The 12,767-nt window shown below is 39.4% G+C and overlaps 1 protein-coding gene across 1 annotated transcript in view; it reads left to right on the top strand.

Annotated features, from left to right (window-relative positions):
• Positions 1–12,299, top strand: part of si:dkey-215k6.1 (transmembrane protein 132D) — a 248,486-nt gene extending 236,187 nt beyond the window's left edge. The window contains exons 11-16 of the mRNA XM_047592574.1: positions 2,680–2,742; positions 3,566–3,694; positions 5,886–6,014; positions 6,118–6,414; positions 7,030–7,301; positions 7,939–12,299. Of these exons, the coding sequence (XP_047448530.1) occupies positions 2,680–2,742; positions 3,566–3,694; positions 5,886–6,014; positions 6,118–6,414; positions 7,030–7,301; positions 7,939–8,566 (1,518 nt within the window). The 3' untranslated portion in view covers positions 8,567–12,299. The remainder of the gene's footprint in view (positions 1–2,679; positions 2,743–3,565; positions 3,695–5,885; positions 6,015–6,117; positions 6,415–7,029; positions 7,302–7,938) is intronic.
• The last annotated feature ends 468 nt before the right edge of the window (positions 12,300–12,767 follow it).

Below are 12,767 nucleotides of genomic sequence, written 5' to 3'. Positions count from 1 at the left end.
ACTAAGTGCAAAGCTCCCCAGAGTTTAAACACTCAACATTAACAAAGGGTTTATTGCATTTTGGATGACAAATCCAGAGAAAAGCAATTGAAATGCCCGATTATGTCAAGTGCAGTGTAATCTGACACTTCACAGTTTAGCTATAAGCAAAGCGCTGATGTAAACCCTGTACGCTTCCTGTTCTTGTACTCCTAAGACTCCCCTGCTAGCTCGTTACACAATTAGACACAATTAACTGTTGGATTTTGCCCCGACATCTCAGTGTGATGTTCAGCACTTATACACGTACACACACTGAACACACTCATGCACTTGTGCTGAATTCCAATAAGTCTGGTGACTGTAACTTAATGTGACAGTGGAGGACAGTCCTGTGGCTCAGCGTCCTAAACGACAGGAATTCTACTATATAGCAAAACTAAAGCAAAACTATTCAACATACTGCAGTCATGGTTAATGTAATCTTTGCTATATTCTTTCATTTCTGTTCCTGCAGAAATATGATATAAACAATGTATTTCTGCAGTATAGTGTACTTCTAAGTCAAATATTCTATGCCTCTATATTGTTAGAATTGTTCTGAGGACTGTGTTGTGTTTGTTAAAAAGTTGGGAGAATATTTTGCGGATTTTGAGGAGCAGCGGAGTGTGTTAGCACCCATCCAACTGGGGACTGCATTGATATAGGCATGCATAGGCACATGTGTACAGATACACACATAGTGTACAGCTGTGCACTGTTTGCGAGCCAGGAGAGAGAATTTACCCAACGTTCCCATTCAGATACCAGAGTTGACAGCCGTCATTTGATAGTTTGACATTTCAATTTTACCCACTCCCCCCCACCACCACCACCACCACCACCACCACCACCACCCACCTCCGTCTCCCCAAGTCTCGCCTCTTCCACTCTTTCTCGTCCATCTTTCCTCCCCGCCCTTGCAGTCTCTCTTTCCCACTCTCTTATTCTCTACTGGCCTTGAAGAGCAATCCCAGAGCCGTCAATCATTGCATTTTGTTACCTTGCTGAGGGTGGGATTGAGTTTGACGCCTCGACACGTTTGCTGAAAGATTTTCTTTGTGCGCCAATCTGATCTGGCTGTCCTCCTGTCACCAGGCGGAGTAGTACACTGCAGCACGGGGGCTCCTAATCTCTATCACTGTCTGTCTGCTGCTCTCTCTCACCATCTGTACCCACATCTCTTTCGTGTTCCTTCTTTCTGCCCCCTCTCACTTTCTGTCCTCCTCTATTTGTCATTGTCTTTCCCCCTCTGACACCCACTCATTTATTTCTCTGACTTTCTCTCTCACTTTCTCTTTTGGTTCGTTCTCTTTTAGTTTTAGCCTTTCTGTTGTGTGGGCCTTTTTGTCTTAGGTGATGCTGACACATAGGAGCACAGCTGGGAGGCAGACAGGAACACTGTGTGTGTACACACGCTTCCATTACTTAGCATGTGATGTGGAATGACAACCACAATGTTTCTAAACTTGCATTTTCCTGACACAGACAATATAAGTGCCATTAGGGCTGAGTGATATGACCATAAATGCATATCACAGAATTTTTTTCATGCAAGAGCACATGTTCACAACATTTTCTAGTGGTTGACAGAGAAGTGAATGCAGTAGATTGACTCAGGATGGACTATTTTACTGTGATGATGAGTAAATGTTGTAGAATAATCCCACAATAGTAGTAAAACAGGTTTGCATGGCCCCCATGTTAGCACTGCCTGCTGATGTTCAAATCTGGGGATATTTACAGCTCAGAGATAAAACAAAAATAATAATGACAAAAAAAAAAATGAATTAAATGTTATCAAGTTGAAATGAATAAACAGGGACAATTACAGTTTCATTTATTTTGACATATTTATTCATATTTAAACCTAGGTATGCTGCTATGTCTGTAATGTCAATAGCAGTTCGACCGGATACCATAATAACTGTAGTCATAAAAAGTTAAAATTGGGAACATCTTGGGGAACAGCTTTAGCTAGGGGACGGGTCATTTAAATGGGGACTGGTCACCTTAAAAGAAAAAAAATTATAATAATCAGTGCACGACCCGCACTTTTTTTTGGTACAAGTCTTATCTTTCTGCCACTTTGTTTGCAGACATTTCCATCACCACCAGCTTATCAAAACAATGCCACAGCAAATGCACGTGGCAGTGGCCTGACAGTGTAAATATACAGTAGAACATTATACACACAGTAATATTTTTAAAAAAAATGTTGCCTGCATGCTTATCCCACAGAACCCAGGATATTTCAGTTGGTATAGTATACATTTATTAATCTAAATCAGGGTTGAAGTTCCTGCCCCTGTCCCTGTATGCCACTGCATGCAGAGATCAGGCGCCCTTAAACAAGATATGACTGGTCTCAGTGTGCTTACTACTATTTGTGTCTGTACTAATAGATGAATTAAATGCAGAAAACTATTTCTTTGCTAATTAAATATTAAACATGTACTTCCTAAATTTCTAACATACCAGACCATAGACCTTTTTGTCCCCCTAATTATTATTCTGCAACATTATGAAACTCAAGCTGTATTTCTGTCACTGCTCAAGCAACAAAGTCATCAGTTTTTTTCTCTTTTTTTTTCTTTTAGTGATATTTGGACAAATTTCACGTAAATGTTTCAAAGTCTTTCATTTAATCTTTTGCTGCAGGTTCTGTCTCCACTATCTGACTCTATATTAGCAGAGAAGACTGTGACTGTGTTGGATGACAAGGTACAATATCATTCTGCTTCATTCTATCTACACACACACACACACACACACACACACACACACACACACACACACACACAGACACACACACACACACACACACACAGACACACACAAACACACACTTTCTCATTCAGTTCAATAAGAAGGTGTGTCCAAACTTTTGACTAGTAGATGCTGAATTCACTGGCACTGAATTCATGTTTCATGCTAACAAGGCATAGGAGAAGTAAAGTGGTTTTGCACTATTAAATATAACTCCTAAACAATCATCCAGTTGAATTACCATATTCCAACATCAACTGAACATAAGAGCATTCATAAAGGAGGATTTAGTGCAGGACTTTTATATTAGAATGCATTTGTTTTCACTAGTGTATGAATTGGCAAGTGAGTGTATACGTAGCATGTTCAAGGTATTAAGGTGTTAAGGTCAGTAACAAATATTGTATGCCAGTGATTGAAAATAATTTTATTTTGCTTCTGTATTATATTACTATTTGATGAGGCAGAAGGTTTATTACTCCGAACCATCTCATCTTTGGAAACTGGAAAACCATAGACTGTCGTCACTGTAAACACATTACCATAATTGATTGTAGTTCATCATAGCTTGAATCCTGGCAAGGTGGATCTCATAATCTTGAAATCTCATATGTATTACGGTTCCACTACTATCTGACTATCAGAGTTCCTGAATGTGCTGATCCACCTTTCCTGTTCTTGTCATTGCTAACCACTAAAACAGGCTCAAACAAGTATAAGTCGAGCTGTTTCATTGGCTGCTTCTCTGAGTTAAATGCACCACCTGTTCTCTGTCTAGGTCACCATCACGGACCTGGGAGTCCAGCTGGTTGCATCTTTGTCCCTCAGCATGACGGCGAGTCCTGGAAATTACCAGGCCATACAGCTAACAACTACAGCTACAGACCTGCTACACACACCTAAACAGGTAGGACAAATATTGTAGCTCATTCCTTTCAGACTTACCCTGACTCTGAATTACTACTTGCCTAATTCTGACCCTGAGACTGACCTCAAACTGAGTTCAAAGTTGGTCATTTTATTATTTACACATACTTTGTGAAAATGTCAGGGAAATGTGACTGTGTAAACAGATGTATGTTACCACAATAAACATGAGCACACAGAACAAAATGCATCCAGCTCCACGATATATCACATCCTCCAAATGTCATCACAAAATGTAATTTACATGTGACAAAGTGATGGCCTAAGCTGTGTATCTCTACAATAATCCCCCAACGGTTGTAATCACAGCATTTAAACAGTAATTTTATCTCCAGGTACTATAGAGAGAGATAAAATCTCTGTCTTAATCAGTTTGTAATTAGAAGTGGAGTTCCAAGCTACATCTCTTGTTGTAGTCTCATCAACCTGTCCAGTCTTCATGGCCTCCTCCAGGTATCACTCCTACCTGGATGAACAGTTTTCTAACCTGCCCATGATTCCTCTTATACTTTCAATCTTTTCTCCCACTGTTTTATTTCTTGCAAACACGCCCTTAAAATCCCCACTAAAATGCACACCATATATTTAAGGTACTGTGCTATTGTTGACTCTCTAATCACATTGCTAAGGGTTATTTTTGGACAGTATCTCAACCTATATGCCTCACTCCTTTTCCCCGCAATCCCTTCTCTCACTGTCGAGTATCTCTTTTTCCTTTCAATCAAACAATGCTCCACATTATAATTTCTATCCGAGGGCTAATTGGATGGGTTCACCACAGTCCAGCATTGTAGTCATACTTTTATGAGCTTTTATCTTCATCATTCATCATTGCCTGTGGAAAGCTTACGTATGAAGGAATGGGAGGAAAAGAAATTACTGGGAAAATGTGTAAATAAAAAAAGGCTATAGGGAAAGATGGAGAAACAAGGGAATGGAGAGGGGCAGGAAAATAACAGATTAATGTCAGAATAAAGGTAGGAAAAGAGGCAAAGCAATGTTCTTCGTGTTAGATCTTAATTACTTTTGCAAGGACGCCTTTATCATTTTTTATTTACACCATATTTTCTGTGTTTTGATTAAAGAAAACAAAAGGTTTTTATTGAGGAAAATTAGTGGGGCGGGACCACTTAAGGACAAGCAGTGAGAAATACATTCTCTGGTGTTCATGGACTATCTGCTGGCAGAAAGCTGTTGGAAAAACATTCTTCTTGGGGGTAATTGTTCTTGTTGTAAAAGAACACATGGAGAGTTGTGAAAAAAAAAACATTTTTCTGTTCATGTAAAGACGTGTTCAGTTTTCACTCATGGACATTTACAGGTTGATCTTTTAATGTCTAGGTGTGTGTGGGTGGAGAGATGGAAGTGTAGATGTCTTTCTTTGTGTCTTCCTCATAGAGTATTAACATGCCATATACTGTAGACCATAATGTCAAGATACTAAGGCAACACCAATAAATCATTTTTCTTCATGTATTCTAAAAAGAATTCAAACAGGAATTTAAAAAAAGACTGAGAAATGGCTTTATTACTGCAAAAGGCACAGGAAATTAAATTTGTCAGCTCTTTTTACCCAATAGATGTAAATATCATTTTTACAATCCGTCTGTGTGTAGTGCTTAAACCATAATTCTGCATTAAGTTATCCTTGGGCCACTTGGTGGCAGTGAAATATACTGTTAACACTATGACTTAAGTCCTAGCTACACATACAAGAAGAAGAACATACAATAAGAATTCACTACCTAAATCTTCGCTATCCTCTCCAGCCAGCTGATAACTTTGTCTCGTTTTTGTATTTCTGAGCGTCATTTGATACTGACAGAGCACTGAATAAAAGCTGTGTCGTGGAAAACTAAAAACTGGTATAAACACTGAATTACTCGAACAAATGTGGATGGATAAATTGAAGAGGGAACGTACTTGCTTCAACGCACAAGTAGTTATAGCTATGCAAAGTTTCAGATTTCACTGTAGCTCATGTAACGGTGACATTTCTCAGCCACAAAGATAAGCAGGATTAATCAACAGTGCTCTATGACCTGTACACAAACGTCTTCCATAAAAGGCCACCAGAGGTACAACCTGTCTGAAATGTTGTGAACACACTTTGCTTTGTCTGGATGGTCTGTATATACCCTTGACCTCAAAGTGTTTTTTCTGTCTATCAGGAGGCCGTGATCAGTGCATGGATCCAGTACAGTGACGGCTCTGTGACACCACTTGAAATCTATGACCCCAAGGACTTCCTCCTCTCAGCCAACTCATTGGATGAGAGTGTCATCACAGTCACCAATCAGGTATAGGATGCTACCTGCACATCATCTTACAGTTTCCCAAATAAATATTTGCAGGTAATTCTGCATAAAGCATGTTAATGTGCTCATTATCTCTGTCAATTAGGAACAGCACTGGCCGATTTTAGTTGCAGAGGGGAATGGACATGGTGCGCTAGTCCGTGTAGAGATGGTGATTTCTGAGACTTGCCAGAAGTCCAAAAGGAAGAGTGTGTTGGCATCTGGAGTTGGTAATGTGATAGTTAAATTTGGAGCAAAGGATGAGGAAAGAGGAGTGATGGGAAGAGGAGGACAGGAAGACGGTGGTGGGATGGATAACAGCACCAGTGAGCAACGGACAAAGGACGGAGAGTGGAAGTCCAACAGTGCAGCAGTGGACCGAGAGGAAGGAGCCATGAGGAAGGTAGGAGGAAACAAAAAACAAATTACAGACAGTTTACATTAAGCCCTAGTCTTAATCCACAACACCATCACCGGATAATATCACTGAATTCTTAAATCAATTGTAAAAACACTTCCAGATTAGAGTTATGTAAACCGTAGATGCAACCATTCCATTAGGATGGAAGCCAGACCAAACTTCCCCTGCCTACAAACTTTTTGCGATAGAGAGTTCATCTTGAATCACTCAGGATGAGAAAAGATTATACCCTGACAAAGATATGCCAGGCCAATCAAACTGATTTGGTGAGCTTTAGGCACCAAATGGACAGAAGAGTAATGGCACAGTAGCGTTTAAATTCTTTCCAACACATTGGCTCTGGTTGGTTGTAGAAATATCCAAATGCCCTGACTTTTTGGAATTTTTTTGTATTGATTGAAACACATCTCAATGGCGTGTCACCTGATTTACGGTATATCATTGTATGAATTGATTTTTGCTATTTACATCTTCACATGGCCTCTTTTGTACTCAAACGCTTTATATAATATCACTGTACTTGGGTGAAACCACATTAATATACAAAATACTACTTTGTGTTAAACTCATATGTATGGATTATTTTCTATTCATCAGGTTAGCACAACGACCAAGAGCACAGTAACCCATCGTGGTTCAGGTGGCAAAGCTGCTGCTGCTGGAAGCAGCAGTGGAGGCAGCGGTCCCAGCCAAGCAGGGGACTACAGCAGCTACCCAGCACAAGTGGAGATACCAGGGACTGGAAACAGTGAGCTGACTCAGACCACTAGAGGCCTGTCAGACCTAGAGATTGGAATGTATGCCCTTCTGGGGGTATTCTGCCTGGCAATACTCGTCTTTCTTATCAACTGTGTCAGCTTTGCTTTCAGGTAAAACCCTTTAAATAACAATAATAACATAGATTCAACAATTCAAGTGTAATGCAAGTTAATAGTAAGATAAACACAATAAGGTCATGATTTAATTTTCTGTGTCGACCACCATGTGATCAAACACATGACATGCAATGTGTTTATTGGCATAAACTGTATATAAATATGGACAACGTGGCTGCATTTCCTTGAATGGCCAAACTGACGCTAATTTCCCAGAGATATGGGCGGTGCATCTTGCGAGTTTGAAGCTAGAGTCTGTGCAGTGTGGCCCAAGAGTGGAGCCAAGCAGAGCTGCATTATAGTGTTTAACTTTGGCCCAAGTCCTATCAAGTACCATGGATAGGGTGGAGCTTATGACCAGTACTGCAGCCAGTCACCAGGGGGAGCACTACTTGCTTTGGCTTCACTTTTGAGAAGCTATTCCGTTGTTGATCCTTATGTAATTTATGGTATAAACTCAATGTTAATGTAGAAACATGTTGCTTAGGGAAATTTGATTCATCCCATTCTAGTCACAGCTTTCTATGGTCCAAATAAAAGATCTTTATTGTCGATATTTACCAAACACAACCTAAAATTGTATTTGTTCAAAACTTTACTGCTGTCATTCATTGACATTTTTCATTTGCAGATATCGTCACAAGCAGGTCCCTGTGCTGGAAGCAGGAGGCAACATGAACCACGCCCATGACTGGGTATGGCTTGGCAATGAGGCTGACCTGTTAGCTGACCACTCTGACCAATGCCAGAGAGGGCTACCTGATGAATGCACCACCATCATTGATCGACATGAAGGTGGATACGAGGAGAACAAGTACCTGCTTAATGGGGCTGGCAACTCCTTAATGGTGGGAGTGGGCACAGGCATGGGTACCATTAGTAGGAGTGGTGGCACAGGTGGACACCGGGGCATCACCCATGGGCAGACCTTGCCCAGATCTGTTCCAGAACCACATCAGTGCCTTTCAGCAATCACCACCAGTGGTAAAGACTCCACTGGCCAAAAGGAGCATCTGAATAATTCCCCTCGAGCCACGGCTGCAGCTGCAGTTGCAGCTGGCAAGCGCAAGCGTGTCAAATTCACGTCTTTTGCCACTGTTCTGCCCAATGATAATTCAGGTGGCGATGGCCCATACACCAACTCCTCTGCCCTGGTCACCAATGGGAGCCAGGATGACATCAAGTGGGTGTGCCAGGATATGGACCTTGGTCAGTCTGAAATCAGAACCTACATGGAGAGGCTACAAGACAATCTGTGACTGTTGGGAATGAGACAGAGGAGGAGCAGGAGAGGATGAGTGCAGGAGAAGGGATGGACAATGAGTACAATTCACCTGTGATGCCTTTGCAATGGATTAATGGAGGGAGAATGGGAGAAATATGAGAACAGTGAAGGGAACATAGAGTGCTGTGAAGAGTTTAAACAGATAGTGGAGGGGATGCTTACATTTAGCCCCCCTTAGGAAATGGAAAGCATAAAGTCATCACTAGCTCACACTAAAATTAATAGTAGCAAACAATAAACAACATAATGAATTTGTTTTGTATTATTTATTGTGAAAATATTAGTGTTAATCAGTAATAATGTCACTATTGGTTATGAATGTTTACTTTCAGAATACCAGTAAACCATTGTATACATACATTATACAGTAAATTCAGGGTATGTTATTGGACAAACCTTATTAAGCCACTATACATTTAAACGAGGATGGGGAAACTTACTGTACTGACTTTTGAAGTCTTTTTTTTACTCATATGGTACATTGCCAAAAATGGCTGTGGATTAATTATTGATCTAGTTCCAATATACTGTACAAACCTGTCATTTACCTGCCAAGTCTGCTCAATGGTTTCATAGTGAAGCACTAAATTCTCTGAAGAATAGGTGCTCACCAAATATAGGTTCTATTCTTGTTTTATCAAACCATTTTCTTTTGGCATTGCTAAAATGTGAAATGTAATATATATATATATATATATATATTTATATATATATTCAAGTACTCAACCAGAAATTCAGGCGTTTCGCCGTCACCCATGGGAATTGTCATTGAGCTCTGTATTCAGGCACTCGTGCTCATTCCTCAAACTACTGAGTGTGCTGAAAGAAAAGTTGTCAAAAAATGATATGACATGCAAAAGACTGTTTCTCCCTTGGATCCAGGACAGAGGCATTTGATCTTGCACAATTACAAACAGGAAAGGACATCAGCCACATTTCTCCCCACATATTCAGAACCGGTCCCTTCATCTCCTGGTCCCTCTCCGTGTGTCTGTGGTTGGTCAGCAGACAGCTGTAGAGAAACCTTTGTGAACTAAAACACACGGTGAAATCTGGTGGAATACTGTCTGTAAACGTAAGGGGTACTGGCTGGCTGAGGAGTCTCACATTGAAAGGAGGCAGCTTTGGCTTTGAAAATCCCCCTTGAACACTTAATGAGGATTATGTAAAGCAAATTGTACAACGTAGACAACGAGACAGACAACAGTACCTCCAGGGTTGCACATGGAGCTAACAGGATAAACTGACTGATATGATAAAATAAACCAACAAGGAACCAATATCTACTTGTTAGATATTGATTCATGAAACATTTTGCTGAACATTATTATAAATACATATATATTTTTTTCCCCTTTTTTTTTGTCCTTTTTGATAAATAGATTTAAATTATGTTTTTCCTGATTATCTTTTTATCCTTAGTTGGGAAGAAATTAATTGTAGCTTTTCATTTCAGAGATTTATTAAGACTTTAAGAATATATGATTATTATTATTTTTTGTCCTAGATATCTATTTATTTAAATTGACATTTGAGAGGATGACTGACTGAAAGACTGAAAATGAATAGCACATAAAAGAATAAGTGAAAAGAAGGGACACAGAGCAGGCAGGAGTTGCCTCACCTTCATTAAGCTCAGGTGAAGAGTCATGGAGAACTGACAATAAAATAAAAGGAAAACTGTACGATTGTTGAGACTGCAATATTTATTTATAAATGTGTTACTGTTTCAGAGTACACTGTACTGTATGTTGTAAATAAATAAACATGCTTCAAAATGCTTGTGAATAAGACTGCAGGCCACTAGCCAACCACATGGTGATATTTTGTACATTTTACAGTGCAAACATGGTACACAATACTAGCTACCACCACAATGTGAAAGTGATATTATTGGTTCTTTTTCTAAAGATGTTCCTGTCCTTGTTTGAAATATTAAATCAGTTTTTGTCTTTGTACAGGGTAGTGTTCAGTTTATCTCCATACTGAGATGTAAAAATGGAGGTAATCCATCATGCATTATGCCCAAACTTGCTTGAGGACGGCAAGTTTGAGAAGACCCTTTCAGAATAAAACCAAATGCTACAATGATTATCAGTGGGCTAGCCTGAGAAAAAACAAAAAAACAAGCAAAGTCAGAATGAGAATCAAAGAGAAAATAACTAAAACTGCACATTAAAATCACAACCCAGATGACTGGGCCTGAAACTGAAAGAGAAGAGCGTGAAGGGGAAAAAAAAGAGAGCTCAAGCAGACACAGATGAGAGACCTGAGCTGACACCAAATGGGGGCTGCATAGCCTCCACCAAAGCAATAGACGTTTTGACTTCTGACTGCAACTCTACTGTATGTTCTGGACACATTCCTGTATCTATCCTGCTCTGACATAGTTACAAAACTGCTGCGATCAAAAGGACCATTCGAACAGGTCAGAGATTAATAGTTGCGCAGAGGTATGAACATAACAATGCTTTCAGATGAACAGCCTTTTAACTCTTAACCCTCTGTGAAGTTAATCATATTTAACTGCTTTGGATACCCATTCTACCTATTTTTTCTATACCAGCTTAAAAAAATACAAGGCTATTTTTGATTTAGAACCTGGGGGTATTACATTTGTTATTCAATGAAGGGAAAGCGACTGTATGTAGCCACAAATAGCAGCGAAGGACCACAGCTTACTGCATGCTTACTAAATTGTTATTGCTGAAATCTGACACAATTCCAGAGAGGAAGACATTTAAAAGCATCAATGTGTGTCTTTTTTTCTCTCTCTCTCTCTCTCTCTCTCTCTCTCTCTCTCTCTCTCTCTCTCTCTCTCTCTCTCTCTCTCTCTCGGCAATTATCAGATGTTACAGAATGACCAGAATAGTGGAAGTAGGTTGCAACTACAGAGGAGGGTTAAGAAGAACATGTGTCAATTCATGCTAATTTAAATAAAGCATTTATCAGATCAGAGACAAAATAAAGTTATTATTATTATTATTGGGCACTATCTGCTGTTAAGCTGCTTCATTGTATATCTTTTGGCATCCCATCTCCTATAACCTGTTTGTATTTATGTGTTGTTTTTGCATATGCAGGTAGCAGTTTGATATTTACAGTATACAGCATAAGAAAAGGCAATAATTCACATAACGTCACATAACCACAGCTTCTCACATATGTAACGTGCTCCTCTTTTGTCCATTTCAAGCCTAACAAGTCTCTTTCTAACAAGAAACGTTTCAAGACTGATTCAATAATTCTATGTTGTTATGTAGCCTTGTGTTCTAAGGTGGTCGGCATTTTGGGTCCGATTTATTTTTCAGATCGATTTTCGGAAGTGTTAGTTAATCAGTTAGGCATATACACAAGCCATGTTGTAACTTCCAATAAATGCATATTTTTAAATAATTCCTCTCAGATAAAGTCAGTCCACAGCAGTAATTTAACAAGCAAGCAGTAAAAACTAAGGGGCCATCTACAGTGGCTACATCAGACTGAAAAACATCCAAACTTGAGAGCAACAGATCTTGACTCTCCAAAAGGTGTGCTGTTATAGTGTAGTTACTGCAGGAGGTACGAAAGGAACAGCACTTGAACACACTACAGGTAGAGAAGGTGTGGGTCCTAAAGGGTTTTTATTTATTTATTTATTTATTTATTTTGTTTCACTATTGTCATTGTTTAAAAATGGAGGCCAATAAAGACCCAAAATGAACCAACTGTTGCTTTTTCTCTTAGTATTCTTTTATTAATTCAGACTGATTCAAAATAAAAATTGAGCCAGGATAATATGGTATTCTCATCCCCAAAGCACACACAAGAAAGATTCCGGTATTTTAATCTGGTGATCCGTGACCTACAGGTGAGGCAAGTAATGTGTAATGGGAAATTTAGTATGAAAATAATGTATGTCTATCGGAGGTGTCGGGTAAAGATGTTACAAAGCGGTGTTCCAACTAAGCCATAAATCATTTAGAAAAACAGTTGCATGTAACTAGGTTAAGCTGTCCACCGCCCACCTTATTGTCCCCCTCTCTGTCTGTCCTTCTCTATCAAACAACATGCACACACGAAGAGTAAGATGATGTAGCATTCCCATAACATTTCTATGATTATGCTGACGGATCAGAATCAGTAGCTGGCTAATGAAAAACAATACCTGCTAGTCTTGCTATATGACCAATTTA

Source organism: Mugil cephalus, chromosome 8 (genome assembly GCF_022458985.1).
Source record: "Mugil cephalus isolate CIBA_MC_2020 chromosome 8, CIBA_Mcephalus_1.1, whole genome shotgun sequence".
Taxonomy (NCBI): Eukaryota; Metazoa; Chordata; class Actinopteri; order Mugiliformes; family Mugilidae; genus Mugil; species Mugil cephalus.
The sequence above is the reverse complement of the archived record's forward strand: the minus strand, read 5'-3'. Positions and strand labels throughout refer to the sequence as shown.